Here is an 18,489-nt window from a genome sequence, read left to right as displayed (position 1 = left end):
TGCTTTTATGTAGAGTAAAAGCTGACAGTAGAAGGCAGGGGAGTTCAGTAATAAGGAAGAATAAAAAGAAAAGGGAAGAAGATGGCAAATGTGAAAAAGAATTTGAAAAGTGAGAACAGGAAAAAGAGAAAAAAAGGAAGAACTAGGAAGAACAAGTGCACAAAAAAGGAAGGTTGGGTGTTACTGATAACCTTATACCATATAGCATGAGTGACAGGATTTTTCTAGCAAAGACCTGTCTGGGCCATAATAGATCCAGAGGGGAGGTAGGGTCAGTGTCATTGTTCATTTTTTAGGCCTCATTCACAGGACAATGGCCAGGTAAGGCAAATGGGCCATGGAATCTGTGGCACTTGGATGTGCAAGCAGTAGAGCTCTGGAAGGAAACAGGATTCTCTGTGCCACTGACTTTTACTAACAAAATGCTAACAAAACCCACTCTAAAACCATTTTGACAATCAGCTTTTCTGGGAAAGGCCTCTGCCTGCTGCTACTTTGGTTCTCCCACAGTGCTCAGTTCAATGAAGGATAATAGCCAGCAGACACTCAGCAAATAGTTGGACAGCTGGGAAATCTTAATATGAAGTAATGTTTTCGCTGTGGGGGGAGTCAGGGGCTCAGAAGAGCATTTAATAGATCCTCCTGTGAGAAACTAGCCTTTGCTTTGTGGAAAAAAGGCTCAAGACACAATAAGACTCCTATAGTTAAGTCTTATGTTATTTGTTATTAAAGAGGCAAGGACTTAAGATGTGCTTTTTAACAGTCTTTAGTTTGGCTGTAATTTAAGATGACTTTTACAAATTAGATCCTAATCCTTGCAGACACAGATGGCTATTACAGAGCAGCTTTGTAAAAACACTAGTCATTCAACTTGAAAGAGCATTCAGAGAGGGATGAAGTGCCATTAACTATCAGCTCATCTATGACTCTAGAGGCCTAGAGTCCGGGGCTTTCTGGGTTTAGCATTGGAATCTGGGTGGGCCTAGGGCATCTATTCTGGACTGGAATAACCTTTCTGAGCTCACTGAGGAACAGGAGATTTAGAAGAGCCTGAGGTTATCAACATTTGACAACAGTTACCGAAAGTTTACATAGGAGGCACCCCAGTAAGAACCATAGCAGAGAGAAATGTGGCTCTGATAGGGCCTGTCTCTGTAAGTCATTATCAAACACCAGGGCAAGTACTATTAAGGAACAATGCATAAGCTGCAATGGTACACTGCTTGGGAGAAGAGGGAAGGTTCACAGACAGGTTGATGTTTGAGCTTGGCATTAAAACATGAGTTAACACGGGACAGAAACAGTAAAGGAAGGTGAATAGTGAAGGAAACCTTAGCAGACGATATAAAGCATAGAGGCACAAGAGTCTCTATGTGTTTAGGAAATAGTGAGCAATCTCCTATGTCCTGCTGATGGAAACAAGGTTGGAAATGTAGTAAGAGGCTAGACTGCCAAGTTTTCAACTAGCTCAAGGGACCTGTACTATACTAGGGTAGCAGAAACAACTTTAGACTCTTAAGGAAGAAAGAAAATGGTCAACAGGGCTTTGCAAAAATCAGTCAGTGGCAGCTAATTTCAGGTTGACTAAAGATCTCTTGGTCAGTATCTTCTCTGAGAAACTGGGACAAACTTGGTAAAAGTTGGTCTTATAATAAGGAGTGGAAGCCAAAACAGAATTCGGTTAAAACAAGACCCTGAGGGAAGAGAATCGCTGGCCAGCCTTCTTTGACGATGTAGCCGAGGCAGCAGGAGTATGTGGTGGGCCCTCCAAGGCTGGCCACACTAGCAAGGACCTACACTTTGAGGACTCAAAGCCCTGGCCAGAAAGCTCGAGGAATGGAGGCGGCAGGCCAACAAACCCCTGTTTCTTTTCACCAGTAATATTTCAGTCTACATCTTGATCTTGTGGAAAAATATCTGGCTTCTTTTCAATTCTCAGCACCCACTGGTGGTTCACTGACCCAACACCCCTTTTCAGGTATTGCATGCACGTGGTACAGACATGCATGCAGGTGGTTAAAGGAATTAACTTAAGGTGCAGAAGGTCCCTGTGCTCTTCCTCTAGTCTTCGCATCTTACTGCTGAGACCCACGAGTGTGACTAAAAGAATGGGAAAGAGTCATTTCTATTCCAAGTCCTGCAATTTCTCAGAATCCAAGAGTTCACCACAGAATATAAAGTATAATTGCTGGCAGGGCCTTGAAACCTTTGATAGCAGCTTTTCACCAACATCTGTTTGTGCGGTGTACATATATGCAGACATGTCTGTCTGCAAATCCAGAGCAGATTTATGTCTTGGTATTAGCTAAAAATACACCACTGGCTTCTGACTCCATCCTACAAAACTATCAACCTAAAATACTTGGATAAGCCAAACTCTAGTTTCTGGTATGTTAAATAAAGTCACAATAAAAAAAAAAATTATTACGTATCTTAGAGTTGAGCAAGTCTCATTTTATGTACAACAGGAAAACTCTTAAAGAGAGTTCTTGCTCTTTCTTCCTTCCTTTCCTCCTCCTTTTTTTTCCCCAGAGAGTTTCTCTGTGTAGCCCTAGCTGTCCTAGAACTCACTCTGTAAAGCACAATGAAATTGGATATCCTCTTGCCTCTGCCTCTGCAGTGCTGGGATTAAAGATGTGTGCCACTGACACCCAGCAGTTCTTGCTATTTCTACAGATAGGAAAATCAAAACTTCAGTCATGACATAGTCCTTTTCTAGAAAATGTTTTCTTACATGAGACCAAATCTGTCTCCTTTAGCTTCCTTTTTAAAAAAAGCTTTTCAATTAATTCTTTGAAAATTTCACATGGTATGTTTTGATTATACTCACTCCTCCCCAACCACTCCCAGACGCCGTTGTTTCTTTTCCTTAGCTTCCCAACACTGAGTGTCTGGCTCCACTGAAGCCATCAAGCCCAGTTTGTGCTATCCACACTCTTCTGGTTGTGTGGCTCACAGCTTTGTGCCATCCTAAGAGTAGCTTCTTTTCTGCAGTAGACTGTGACTGCAGAGACCAACAACTGGAAAAGGTGCACAAAATGAGAATGTAGAGCGCTGCCTCTTTCTACTCGCTGGTCCCAGGTCTATGCACAAAAGAGTCTCACAAAAACATCAGAACCTTTTTGTCATGGCAAGCCTTTAGAAGCTGAAGAAAGTCTCAGTGTTTCCTTTTCCAAAGAATATTTCCTCAATAGACACGCTCTCCCGTCCCCTTTTTCCTATTAGCTTTGGGGTCTAGACGGGCTCTTCTTTCTTCAGACTTCCTGTTTGAGTATGGAGCTTAAGAACTCTGTCAGGGTTAGTTTATTTTAGTGTAGAGCTGAAAAGGACCATTTTGTTAGCCTCCAGTTGGGCTTATACTTCTAAAAATGCACCCATCTTTTCTGTTGGCAGTACGCTGCTAGTGCATATTTATCTTAATTCAACCACAATTGCTAAAGGTATGAACCGCTACATATTTTCATGAACTATTACTTTGTCCATAGTTTCAGTATTTTCAGGTTGCTTTGATATTGTTTTTCATAATTCAAAAATCTGATACTCATTTACACAGCTAATAAATATGGTATATAGTAAAAGATTAAATAAATACACAGCTTGTCAGTTTCCTCCATGGAGATGACAGGCAACATTTTCTGTACATAAGTAGTGAATCTAACTATCTGTACATTTCTACTTTGCTCCAGAACAGTATGAAATTATTAAACATCTTGCTATAATATAGACACACTATGACCCCAGACCGCTACCTTCAAGGCTAGGAAGACTATCAGATGGCAGAGCAGTCCTAGCGAACTTGTAATTGTGTGGACTCTATTCTAATAATTAAGCTGTTAGGCACAATTCTTGAGTGTACCCTGCGGTATACGAAGATCTTAGGAAAGCCTTGTTGCTGTTGTTGGGATGGTATACATCTACAATATCTAATTTTTGATACAGTCTTGTGGCCGCGTCTGCTGGCCTGGGCCACGCCCCATTCAGATGCTGAGGGGGGAAGGCTACATAACCAGGGCTGTTGGGTTATTTACAGCAGCCCACCACTCAACACTGCTGGGCCAACCAGCTGAATGCACTCTGCGACAGGAAGGAAACTTACGTCTCTCCTCGGAAAGGTGCTCAGTAACTTGAACTCATCCCACGGAAATCCCTTGGAAGCCACGAAGTCAAAGACAATCTGGAGCTTACTGCTGGCCAGAAAACGCCGTTCCAGGAACTCTCCACTGGGGGTTCGGATCCGAAGCTTGCTAACAGGCTCACCATTTTCCTCCTTTGGCTCTGGAGGAAGGGCTTGTTCTAAGGAGAGTCTGATGGCCTACGAAGAGTAAAGTCAGCTGTTAAAACAGGGCATAAGGGAACAAGGAAGGGAGAAAGTAGAAAAAAATTTTAAAAATTGAAAAACAATCAAGACACATGAGTATTTATATCCATTAATTTGAAACATGTCAACTTATTATTCTGTGTGTTACGCATGTATATGGTGGGTACTTGTGTGGTGTGGTATGGTATGTATGTGGCTGTCAGAGGGCAACTTGCAGGATTGTTCTCTTTCTTGATGTGTGTTCTGGAGTCTAAACTCAGGTCATCAAGCTTGGTGGCAAGCACCTTTACCTGTTGAGCCATTTACCAGTCCCCATTTAAATGGTTTTTAAGTGGACACTTTGGAGGCATTAAGTACATTCACAATCTTATGTAGCTGTTACTATTTCCAAGACCTTTCCCTCACCATAGATAATCCCTATTAATTTTATGCACATCTTTAGAAAAGCATGAATTTTCATTTCTTATATGTGAACTGTTGTTATAGTAAACTTTACATTTTTTACTTAGCCATGTTTTTGGAACTGGTTAAATTTTTTATTAAAGTAGCATACATAGGGGAAAAGAAAATGATCCTAAAACCAGATACCCTAAATCAATTGGAAAGAAAAGTGGGGAACAGCCTAGAACTCATTGGCACAGGAGACAACTTCCTGAACAGAACACCAACAGCACAGGCTCTAAGAGCAACAATCAATAAATGGGACCTCATGAAACTGAAAAGTTTCTGTAAAGCAAAGGATACCGTCATCAAAACAAAACGACTGCCTACAGATTGGGAAAGAATCTTCACTAACCCTTTATCTGACAGAGGACTAATATCCAGTATATACAAAGAACTAAAGAAGCTGAAAAGCAGCAATCCAAGTAATCCAATTAAAAAATGGGGAACAGAGCTAAACAGAGAATTCTCGACAGAGGAATATCGAATGGCAGAAAAACACTTAAAGAAATGCTCATCCTCATTAGCCATCAGGGAAATGCAAATCAAAACGACCCTGAGATATCACCTTACACCCATCAGAATGGCCAAGATGAAAAACTCAAGCGATAACACATGCTGGAGAGGTTGTGGAGAAAGGGGAACCCTCCTCCACTGCTGGTGGGAATGTAAACTGCTACAACCACTCTGGAAAGCTATCTGGCGCTTTCTAAGACAAACAGGAATAGTGCTACCTCCAGACCCAGCTATACCACTGCTAGGTATATACCCAGAGTTTGTTCAAGTACACAAAAAGGACACTTGCTCAACCATGTTTATAGCAGCTCTATTTGTAATAGCCAGAACCTGGAAACAACCCAGATGTCCATCAACGGTGGAATGGGTACAGAAATTGTGGTATTTTTATACAATGGAATACTACTCAGCAATCAAAAAGGAGGAAATTATGAAATTTGCAGGCAAATGGTGGGATCTAGAAAAGATCATTCTGAGTGAAATATCCCAGAAGGAGAAAGACAAACATGGGATATACTCACTTATATAGACCTATAAGATGTGATAAACATAATGAAATCTATACACCTAAAAAAGATAATCAATTGAGCGGACATGGGGTAAGATGATCAATCCTCATTAGAAAGACAGATGGGATGTGCATTGAATGTATAACAGGAGTCTACTGAGCGCATCTGAAAGACTCTAACTAGCAGTGTTTTCAAAGCAAAGACTCATGACTAAACCTTTGGCAGAGTACAGGGAATCATAAGAAAGAAGGGGAGTTAGTCTGATGGGGAAAGGCTAGGAGCTCCACAAGGATCAAATATATCTGGGCACAGGGTCTTTTCTGAGACTGACATTCAACCAAGGACCATGTATGGATATAACCTAGAACCTCCACTCAGATGTAGCCTGTGGTAGCTCAGTAACCAATTGGTTTCCCAAAGTGAGGGGAACAAGGACTATTTCTAACAGGAACTCAATGACTGTCTCTTTGGCCTCCCCACCCCCGAAGGGAGGAGCAGTCCTGTTAGGCCACAGAGGAGGGCTTTGCAGCCAGTCCTGAAGATACCTGATAAAACAGGATCAGATGAATGGGGAGGAGGTCCCCCCTATCAGTGGACTTGGAAAGGGGCACGGTGGAGATGAGGGAGGGAGGGAGGGAGGGACTGGGAGGGAATGAGGGATCGGGACACGGCTGGGATACAGAGTTAATAAAATGTAACTGATAAAAAAAAAATAAAAAATAAAAAAAAGAAAATGATCCAATCTTGTATATAACCTGATAAGTTTTCAGAATGTCAGCACAGCTATAAACCTGCACCTGACCAAGCACCCCTGAACCATGCCCTTTTCCTAGATGCTCTCTAGCTTCAAAACCCACCCGATCCTGGAGCCAGCTTTAAAACCCATTAACCTGAGCCAGCTCAGTAGGTAAAGATACTTGCTTTCTCCAAGTTTGGTGATCTGATTTCAATCCCTAGAGCCTACATGGCAGAGAGGACTGACTTCTATAAGCCGTCCTCTGACTTCCAAATGTGGCACTCAAGAAAATAAACGCACTAAAAAAGCCTTAACATGTTAAGAATATAGGCTTGCTGTTATGACAGACAGAGAAGGAAATATTGGCTATTAGGCAAATAAAAATCTTTCTAACCATGCACATACGAGAAAAGGCAGGAATTAAGTGGCCGATCACTTGCCTAGCATGCACAAAGCCCTGAGTTTGATTCCCACTCTCACAACATCTTCCTGACAAAGTTCTTGTATAAAACACAGCAGTATTTAAAAAGTACATACTGCTGATACCTGGTCAGCATTTGGCTGGTGACAAGTGCCTCACGTTGAACATAACACCATGAACAACTGAGGACAGTTGCTACCATTGTCGTTACAATTATTCCTTTTACATACATCAAATCAGAAATAAATCTGCTGTTTTCTAGTTTCTCCTGCTTTCTCTTTAATCCACCTGTCTGCTTCCTATTTTGACATTTCCCTGTGCAGTAACAGATGCTACATTATAGCCGGAAAGCAAGTGATTATACTAGAGGAGAATAACAACAGTAGCCTATTAGCCTATTCAACGTGCAGACAATATCTGCTCCTCAATGTAAGCAGTCTCCATGGCTTTTCTGCAGAATGAAAGCCAGCTTCAGATAACCCATGCTAGTGGACCAATGGGGCAACCGATGAAGAGGTATTAGGTAAGCCCACTATGCCTTGGGTCTGAATAACCAACACTGGCAAAAAGAACAAAAATACAGCAGTCTCAAATACACTAACAGCACAGGACTTGTGTAAGCAAACACTGTTTTAAAGCAATGACACAAAGGACACCTAAACTCAAACAGTCATTGTAAACATCACTGTTAAACTTCATTTGGTTTGCTCAATAAATATAGGTTTTTATTTGCATTATTTTAGGTTTGTGATAAAATAAACCTGTTATAAGAATACGAACTGTTCTGAAGACTTCTGAGTTAAAAATATCTTCCTATTTAAAACATTTACTTCTGAACAATGAGAATTGGGGACAGTTCCTCATAAAAGGCTTCTACACAATTTCATTTTTTTAAGAAAATAGCCAAGTGGTGGTGGTGCATGCCTTTAATCCCAGCACTTCAGAGGCAGAGGCAGAGGCAGAGGCAGAGGCAGAGGCAGAGGCAGAGGCAGAGGCAGAGGCAGAGGCAGGCAAATCTCTGAGTTCAAGGCCAGCCTGGTCTACAGAGCAAGTTCAGGACAGCCAGGGCTACACAGAGAAATCCTGTCGCAACAAGCAAGAAGCAAACAAACAAAACAGAAAATATAGTCTTTTACTAAAAAAGGTCTCACATTTGCACACACACATACAAAAATATGTGTACATTATACTCTAGGCTTTATTAATAATTACATAACAAACAATAATTTAGAATGTTTAACAATCTAAAGCTAACATTAATTCTGTGAATTCTTGCTGAGTGTTTTCCTGCATTAGGCACTATTTTAGACGATAGCAAAAGAGCAAAGAAAAAAAAGAGCACAACATTTTCTGTACAAATGGATATTGATATTTCATTTGGGTGAAGAGAAAAATCATGGCAACAAAATGCATATAGGAAAATGTATACTCATTAATGACTTAAACATTTGGAGAGTGGGGAATGCTGGAAGAATGGAGGAAGAGCACAATTTCTAACACTGTAAGGCACAGGAGGATGAACATTAGAGTATTATAAGAAGCAGGAGTCACAGTGGACATCAAGGCCCTGGGACTGGTGTGCTGAAGAACAGCAGAGCAGCCAATGTGACTAGTGCAGATAAGTAGGTGTAGGGGACAGAAAGGGTACATTGAGAATGTATTCTGCTTGAAAAAGCCATTTGATATTTTCCTCCTACCTTAACCTGTCATGTATACGTATGTGTACATATGTATGATACTGAATATCTGACCCAGGGCTTTGTACTTATATGGAAAACACCCTATCATTGCTCTGTAACTCCAATGCACAGAATTCCTGATTTGATAAAGTCTTATTTAGATTTTTTTTAAAAGATTAAAACCAAAACAATTTATGCTTTCTGCACAGCTGCCCACAGAGGCAAGAAGAGTGCATCAGGACCTCTGTAAGCTGGACTTACAGGTAGCTGAGAACTGGGAACTGAACTTGGGTTCTTTGGAACAGCAGAATGTATGCTTACTCATGAGTCATGTCTCCAGCCTGAGACATGCTATTTTATGGATCATAACTGGTGTCACGTCTACTCAATCTCTGATTAACTTGAGACCATGAAGATTTTCCTCATGTTCTTTCCTAGAACTTTAAGGATTTAAGTCGTAAACTCTCATACTGTGTCCTCCAACTTTGTTCTTTTTTCATTATTGTTTCAACCATTCCAGTTATATTTCTTCTTCATATACACTTTAGAAACAGTTCGTCAGTTTCTAGGTAACATTTTACAAAGATTTAATTTAGACACTTGGTATCCAAAAGAATCACTGGGTGCTATCTCCCTTATCCCCATTATACTCAGGTACGCACCTCTTTCAGTACTTGCTACGCAAGCACCACATTCCGCACTTTAAAGACTGTCAGGCAGGACAGACCCTACACCCACACCACTGTCTACGCAGACCGTGAGTACACGGCTTAAGAAACACAGCGAGTGAGTGTACATTTTCTTTATATGGATATAGACATGAACTCAAAAGGAAAGTATCTGCAGAACAAACTAGGGGCTCAATGAAAGACATTACAGAAGCAGCACTGGATTTTTTGGTGGGAAAAGTTTGGGGAAGGGATGGAAATACAGTTAGTATATTCTCACAATCTAAGAATGATGAGAAGTGCCTATTTAAAGCATCAAATGGGGAAACAGGATAAAAGGAAACCAGGAATCTAATACTTCATCTAGTTTTTTTCTAAGAGTCCCATATACTAGATCAGGGATAATTCTTTTAAAGACAGGTTTGGTCTCTTATACAAAAATGAGCCAGGAAAAGCACAACTGTGTTGTAAAAAATATTAATAGCCTCACTACCAAATACAACAGAATTCCTTTCTTAAATTATGTCCTACCTCACGTTCCTCTTCTTGCTCTTTGCGAATCTGCTCCAAACGAAACTGTTCTGCCATCTCTCTCTCATGAGCTTCTCTCTGTTGATACAACCGACAAAATGTAAGTAGTTAATAAACATTTATAGCAAGAAATAATAAAACAAAGGACTCAAGCTCAGGCAGGATTGTGATAAATGTTTCACAGAGTGTTGAAGTCTCCTATAAGGAACTGTATTTTGATTGTATCATATAATACAGTTGGGTCACTTCTGCTGTGGGTGGGGGAGAAGAAGAAGGAAGAAATTATGTCTGAAGAACTTATTCAACATACTCTACATGGCCACTGTGATAATAGCAATGTTTTTTTTCTGGAATAAGAACAGAAATGAAACCAACAAAAAGTAGTTTTGTGATACACTGGATTCTTGGTCACAAAACATTGTCAGCTCTGCATAAGGGGGTATATAAGCTCCTTTAAAGGTTCAGAATATGGCTGAGTAGGCCCCATGTGTGCCTCGTCTACATTAAGCTCTAGTTTGATCCCCGGCACCACAAAGTATGAACTGAGCACGGTAGCACATGCATAGATCCTCTCACTCTGGAGAGGCAGCAGGAGCATTGGAATTTCAGTCACTCTAAGCTACACAGAGTTTAAAGGACAGCCCAGAACACAAAGGCTGTCTCCACAACCGAACCAAAAACAAGTCCCCCAACCAAAAAACAGAAACAAAACAAAAACCCAAACCACATTCAGAACATTTCTTTTGTTCCCACTTTGGACACTGTCTGCTCCCTCCCTGGCACAGACAACATGCCTCCATGCCTCCATACTCTCTGGAGGCTAGCTTGTTCTACTGTCTACTCTTTGATGTAGTTCACTTGGCTCACCAGTAGGAAACCATCCCCAGCATATTCCCATTTGCTGGCTCTTCAAAAAAGCTGGAAAGATATATGAATTTTTTCTCCCTATTGAAACTCTTAGTTCACAAACATTCACAGATTCATTACTTCTGTGATGCCTTGTGGGACACTTGCCTGAGAGGAGGCAGTGTGGTCTTGACTTAAATGATAAGTCTTCTTTTGTGGGCACAAACATGACCGGTTCATTTCTTCGTTCCTTCAACACCCAAAAAAGCAGCAGGTGCTTAAAAAGCCTTAAACAAGTCATCAGTTGTCACGCTAACAGCACAGTGGTCACTCGAACACTTAAACACCTGGGCAGGGAGCTGACTCAGCAGAGAAGGGAGCCTGCCGCCATATCTGGAAAGCTGAGTTAGATTCCTGGGCCCATGTGGTAGAAGGAGAGAACCGACTCCTTCAAGGTTCTGACCTCCACATGCACACCGGCACACACAGTAGTAAAAGTGTGAAAACCCTGTTGGGTTCTACCACTCACTAACTATAAAGTACATAAAGTACACACTGTGCTCATTTTGTTATCACTTTTATGATTCTGACACAACTTATTTTGTCAAAATGAATGACGAGTTGAGAATTATGAGTAGAACTACTTTCTGTTAGCTGAACCTCGCTAATGAAAAGTTAACATGTTTTAGGGCTCTAAGTAATTAAGAGAGAGAGAGAGAGACAGAGAGAGAGGAGAGAGAGAGAGAGAGAGAGAGAGAGAGAGAGAGAGAGAGAGAGGGCGTCCACAACCAAAGGCCATTTAGGATCCAGCTCTATGTTCTAGAAGAAACTTGACTAAACCTACCTTTGCCCTGTCAGCTTCAAGGGAAAGGCGGTAGGCCTCATCTTGCTCTCTCTTCACATTTTCTCTGGCTTCACGTTCATCCTTAAATAAAAGATTCAGGTAAAGTTTCAATTTTTTTTTTTCTTAAAGAAAAAAAGGAAAATCTTCCTGCTTTATTTCTAAATTAAGTTGTTATTACAATTAAATAAGGAAATTTATAGTATACAGAATAAGGAAACAAGCAAGATGGGCCTAAAACAGCAAAAATGAGAATATTTGAATCCTGGTTCTACTGTATATAAACTGACCAAGTGACTGCTTGTTTGCAGTAAATTGAAATCCTATCTACCTGATATGGCTATTGTGGGAATTAACTGCAGTAATATATAAATTGTAGCAAAGCATGGAACACTTAATTGACTTGCATAATTACGAGTCCTGTCCCCCTGTTTCCTGAGTTTTTATTTTTTTAGCACTGGTACTAAGGACTGGGAAGAAATTAAAAAAAAAAAAAAAAAAGACAGCAAAATACTCGTTAAGCTCGTTTCATACAAGACAAAATTTCAGTTCAGACAAACAGCCTCTCCTCTTTTGGTTGTTAAGCACTTCTCTACTGCATTCTTACTCAAAATATGCAGCTAACGAAAGTTATCTGTGTCAAAAAAATTTTTTTACAGTGTTTTTTTCTGTGTGTGATGGAATTAAGTGAGGTAACATGATCTCAGAAAGAACGTTTTCTCTGATATGCAGAATGTAGCCAATGACATATGTACATGTGGTATTGTAAAACACAAAGAAAAGAGAACCAGAAAGGCTAAATGGAGGAAGCTGGCTGGTCAAAGAGCTGTAGAGACCCCACCTCCACCTTCCTAGCACTGTAAGGAAGAGCCAGCTTCTAGTCCATGCTGGAGAGCCGACCTCAGGTCCTCAGGCTTGTGTGGCACATGCCTGACGGAGCCTTATCCATGTCCTCTTTTAGAAAACTTTTAGCTTCTAAAGTGAGCATACCACCTGCCTACATTGAGCTCTTGATTTTATATAAAATTAGAAATTAATTAACTACCATATTTTTATTTGTAAAATCCATTGGAATAGTCATGTACATATGCCATGCCTGCTCACGTGCTTAAATTTATTAAACAGCTGTACTCTGAGGATGTTTTTCTTTCAGTCATTGTTGCCTTGGACTGAAAAATATACCGTCACAAATATTTGCCCACTTCTGACTTACAACTGGAAATTACACTTCTCCTTCTTTCCCTTTCTAGTTAACTGTTAACTACATGCTCACTCAGGACAGAGTGCACCTCAGCGTTCTCTTACTGGTCTCTCTGACACCTAGGCAGCACTGGCCTTTCCCTTAAGGCCTTCTAAATCCAATACTTAAGTAATTATAAAGCAAAACCAGATACAATAGTACAAGGAAACCAAAACTATACATAAGAATAGGCCTTAAAACTTAGGAGAGACATTTACAGTATATCTTAACTACACAGACATATTTTCTTCTAACTATATTTTAACAAACCCCCAACAGATAATTTTTAGTCCACTCTTATTATGAAGTTTTATGGTGACTTGACAGAGTCAACAAGGGATATTTTGTTTCTGTTTACATGTTCATTCAATGAATTTATTATTCTGTAAATAGATTTCCTTAACCCAAACTCAAGTTCATGAAGAATGGACACTGAGATATTTCATCTAAGTTAGTTAATCTGTACTCTACAGTTTCTTCATCATAACTGAGGAGGAGCAGCAATCAGGCTGGAATATTTGTGCACAACTTCAGTGCTGCCAATGGCAATCGACATGAATGGATAAATGTTTCTCTTTTCAGACATCAATTAAAACATTGAACTCTTATGGATCCTGTGTGTCCATAGGAAAATACAGTTCCAACATTATCTATGTTTAGAATGCAATCAACAAGTTCTGAGAATCATCTTGTCCCTTTTTACATCTGCACTATGGAATTCTTAAGACCTTTAAAACTTTAATTTGACTTTATTTTTCCTCACTTCACCTCTTTGAAATTAGTTTTGATTTCAGGGTATTTGTGCTTTTCCTTTAAAGCATTTATTAAACTGCAATTATGTTTCATAGTTATTTATTCAATATAAATAAACACCACAAAAGGAGTTTTCATCTGTGTTTTACATGCTGCTGATGGTTTTAAAGTGTAGGCTAAATAAATCAATGTGACAGCGTGAGCATGGAGAGGTGCGCTCACTGTGCTACATGCAGAACAAAGGTTCATATGAAATGTCCTCTACTACTGTGCTAAACCTTCGTTTTTACATTTATTCTTCTCTTACACAATGCATCCCAACCACAGTTTCTCCTCCCTAAACTCCTCCTAGCCCTTCCCCCACCTCCCCTTTCCCCCAGATCCACTGCTTCTCTGTTTCCCTAAAGAAAACAGCAGGCCTTCCAGGGATATCAACTGGACACAGTATAACAAGTTAGAATAAGATTAGGCACAACTCCTCATATCAAGGTTGGATAAAGCAACTCAGTAGGAAGAAAAGGGTCCCAAGAACAGGAAAAGAGTCAGAGACACCCCTACTCCCATTGTTAGGAGTCACAAAACCCCCAAACTAAACAACCGTAACATATATGCAGAGGACCTAGCACAGACCCATGCAGGCTCTGTGACTGCCACTTCAGTATCTGTGAGCCCCCATGAGCCCTGCTTAGCTGATTCTGTGTTCTCCTGTTGTCCTCGATTAGTTTTTCAGAGAAAGTCTCTCAATACCAGGGGTCAATGATTTGGCGCTCTGGCCAGAAACCCCTGTGATCTGCCCATTTCTTCCCCTCACTCCTGGGTTATAGATACATACTGCCCAGATTCCAACTTGAAATCCTCATGAACGGTAAATACCTTATCCACAGAGTTCTCTCTCCAGCATCCCCATCCACTTCTCTATCTCTCTCTCAATGACATGTTCTCACTATGCATCCCTGGCTTGCCTGGATCAAAATCATAGAGCTATGCCTTGGCAATGCTGGTATTGAGGGCATGCACAACCATGCTTGGTGTTTTTTTGGTGGTATTTTTTTTTTTTTTTAATTTTGACACTGGCTCCTTGAACAACTACTTTATTGTGTCTACCTTTTGAGTGCTAAGATTACAGGCATGTGCCATCAAGCCTGGCTTCTATCTTCATTTATTTACTTTGATGTTGGGGATTAAACTTAGGGCTTCGTACATGCTAAGCACAGAATCTACCCTGAGCTACACCCTCAGTTCCAACTATATGCTGGATAAATAGTCATCGTTTTAGGTATAAAGCATCGATTATTTGCACTGCAAAGAGGAAAATAAGTATAGCACATCTACAAAGTAGCCCGCCTGGTTAATGTAGTCAACTGGCTGGACAGGCCTGACTTGTTATGTTACTATGTACATTCTACAATGGGACAAGCCACCTCAGCTGGAAGCCATTTAAATACAACTACAGTTCATAAAACAATCACTGTAAGCAAACAGTTCTTTCCTAAAACAGATTGTTGCAAATATAAAGGTCATTATATTCAGGATCTGTGCCCCAGAAATGTGGCATCTGTTGGAGAGAACTTCCTAAACCAAATAGTCACCATTATGCCTACCCCTTTTTTCTCCTTCATTTCTTCCACAAATATTCATTAAGTCTCAATTTTACATTTGCTATGACATGAGCACTGGAAACACAGAAGGCCAGGTGACCACTGGTGACATCACCATTTTCTTAAGTGTTCAGGGTTGGGTTACTCTCCCCTGGCTCCTTAAATAAGGTTGTTTTCTGTTTCACCAGCTCGACTGCTCAAAACTCCACCTATCTTTCATACACTTTTATAAATACAGGAGGACCAACATGTGCCAAGGAGCCACTTCAAAGATGGAGCATGAGAACAGACTTTGCCCAAGCCTATCTAACAAAGCTAGCAGCAGAGTGTAGGTGGAAACCCAGGACTCCTGAATGTATCCCCATCTTTTCCTTATTCCTGTCCTTTCCTGACATCATGGCATGTGGTTCAGAACAAAAGCTCACAAATTTATTAAGGTCTTCTTGTGGTTACAGTTATGTGTGCATAGCTATTATTTGTTCATATCTTATCTAGAGATTTTTTATCTACCCCTGCATCTGTTCTACTCAAAGCAACCTCTACAATTTGGGAATTAGAGGTAACACCACTAAGGCACCTCCTGATACACACATATTATACTATATTATTAGACTTAAAAAATCCCAGGGGGTGGGGTTAAATCTAGTTTCATAATCTCAAGTATGTCTCTTAGCACTATGCCTATGGCCTTCAAATATGTCCTTGTAGAGAGACTTCTAGGCCAGCCTGGGTTTTGGAGTGAGACCTGGTCTCAAAAATCTGAAAAAGGAAAGAAAGGAAGGAAAGACTCATAAAAACACTTCTATGCATCAAAGGATGCTATTGAGAGAAGAGACAAACCAATATCTGGCCCAACTTGATATCCACCCCATGGGAGAGAGCCAACCCCTGACACTATTAATGATACTCTGTTATTCTTGCAGACAGGAGCCTAGCATACCTGCCATCTGAGAGGCTTCACCCAGCAGATAATGGAAACAGATTCAGAGACCCACAGCCAAACATTAGGTGGAACTCAGGTAGTCTGTGGAAGAGTTAGGGGAAGTATTGTGAGCACTAGAGGTATCACGGACACCACAAGAAGATCTACATAGCCAACTAACCTGGGCCTATGGGGGCTCATAGAGACTGAACCAAAGAAGAGGTATGGACAGGTCCGAGGCCTCCTACACCTATGAAGCTGACAGGCTTCTTGGTCCTCAAGTGGGTCCCCTAACAACTGGAGCAGGGGCTGTCTCTGACTTGGACTCTGTTGTCTCCCTCTGGAACTGCTTCCCTAGCCGGACTGCCTTGTGTTGCCTCACTGGGAGAGAGGGCACTTAGTCCTGATGGGACTTGATGTGCCACTTGGGGGAGGAGGGGCAGGGAGGGAAGGAGAGGAGAGACTGGGGTTACGATTGAGGTGTAAAATAAACAAATTAATTAATTAATGAAGGAAAAAAAAACCCTCTAAACCATTTTAAAAAGGGGAAGACAATCTACAAAATGTAATTAATATTACAAGTCATGTATTTGATAAGAAAAACAGGGCAAATGATTCAAGTAGGCAACTTTAAATAAGACCATAAATGTCCAGTAAGAATGTATTCAGAGTAGTATTTACAATACCCAGGAGGTGGAAAAAAAACTTGTGTCTATAAACAGAAATGGAAAATACAAATGTGGTATACAAATACATACATATACACACATGCACACAAAATGCAATATAAAAGGAAAGGATACTACAATATAGACAAATCTTAAGGCGTCTATGTTAATGAAAGACAACTATGAGAAGACAAATATCATGTTTCTGTTTACATAAGGTACCTAGAACAGGAAACCTCATACAGAAAGAATATAGAGCAACGATTTTTGTGGGGGAGCAGAGCTATTACTTTAATAAGTAATGTTATTTATTATAAGTAATATTACAAGCCGGGCAGAGGTGTCACATGCATGTAATCCCAGCACTCAGTGGGGGCAGAGGCAGGCAGATCTTTGTGAGTTCAAGGCCAGCCTGGTCTACAAAGTAAGTCCAGGACAGCCAAGGCTACACAGAGAAACTCTGTCTTGGAAAAAAAGAAAAGAATAAAAGAGAAAGGACAGAAGTAATATTACTTATTATTAATATCAACAATTATTTATCATTATCAATTAATACCTGACAATATAATTATTAATCAACAAACTATTAATAATGTTATTATTTAATAAATAACATTACTTATTAGAAATGCTAGTAAAAGAAATGTTAGCTCAGTGGTGAATCAAGTGATCTGAACAGATATCCTGTCCTCTTCATGTTACCAGAAAACAGGCAGCCTTGTACTGGTAAGCAGTCAGCTGTGTTAACAGTCTCCATTTCCAGCAAAGAGAAGTTTCTTTACTGAGGACTGAGGTATGAGAGTGAGTATTTGGAATGCAGTAAGGAAACTGTGCTGGTTTAGTAAAGCAACAGTTTAGAGGCTTTCCTCTAAGACCCACAACCTCACTCGCCAAGAGAAGTTGAGGAGGTTTCCAGCGCCAGGCCTGGTTTCCCTCTTGCTGAGCGGGCCTTGGTCCAGTTAGAGAGCTGTCAGCTACTTCCCAGGGATGCGTGCCTTCCCAGGGATGTGTGCCGAGGCTGAGCAAAGCACAAGGCGGAGATCGGGCAGGAGCTCTCTAAGAAACTGCTGCTTCTACACGCGCACCAATGTAATCGTGGTGGAAAAGGCTGACACTCCCGAATTGTGTGGGAACCACTAGATATGCACGCAGCTCAAGAATGTCAATGTACATGTCTAACTACAGATCTACTCAAACGAACCAGGCTCTATGTCTAAACTAGTAAAGGAACACAGGAAAGCCTGGTGACCATGTGTTAGGAGACAATTCTTAGGTTGAACTCAAAAGAATGGATAAGTAAAGAGAAAAAAAAAGTTAAGGTGAATTTAAATACGAACATTGAAAACTTCTGTTTTCTTAAAGACAAAACTAATTTATAAAAGAATAAAAGACAAGCCACAGACAGGGAGAAAAATCTTCACATATCAGGTCAAATAAAAAACTTTATACCTTAGATATGTAAAGGACTCTCAAAAAAAAAAAAATGAAAGACCCCAATTTTAAAACAGGAAAGATTTCCAAACCTTTCATCAATTAAAGGCATATGTAAAACAGATGAGCCGCGTGAAAAGATTCCCCAGCTCATTAGTGAACAGGAAATACAAATTAAAACCAGAAGACACTACACACCCACTTGAGTGTCTAAAATGACTACATGTCATACCATGTGCTAACAGAGATGTAGTGGTACTGACATTCTTACACACTGCTGGTGAGAATGTCAAATGACTTAGAGGCTCTGGAAGACACTTTGGCAGTTTATGAAAATGTTCACACTACATAAACCTTATGACTCAAGGCTT

General features: G+C 40.4%; 1 protein-coding gene across 1 annotated transcript in view; it reads right to left on the bottom strand.

Moving 5' to 3' along the window:
- Positions 1–18,489, bottom strand: part of Faf1 (Fas associated factor 1) — a 294,629-nt gene that overhangs the window by 24,692 nt on the left and 251,448 nt on the right. Inside the window, exons 16-18 of the mRNA XM_060366116.1 lie at positions 11,510–11,590; positions 9,820–9,897; positions 4,097–4,312 (exon numbers count right to left, since the gene is read on the bottom strand). Coding sequence (XP_060222099.1) covers positions 4,097–4,312; positions 9,820–9,897; positions 11,510–11,590 — 375 coding nt within the window. The remainder of the gene's footprint in view (positions 1–4,096; positions 4,313–9,819; positions 9,898–11,509; positions 11,591–18,489) is intronic.

The sequence above is a fragment of the Meriones unguiculatus genome, chromosome 12, assembly GCF_030254825.1.
Source record: "Meriones unguiculatus strain TT.TT164.6M chromosome 12, Bangor_MerUng_6.1, whole genome shotgun sequence".
Classification (NCBI taxonomy): Eukaryota; Metazoa; Chordata; class Mammalia; order Rodentia; family Muridae; genus Meriones; species Meriones unguiculatus.
The sequence above is the reverse complement of the archived record's forward strand: the minus strand, read 5'-3'. Positions and strand labels throughout refer to the sequence as shown.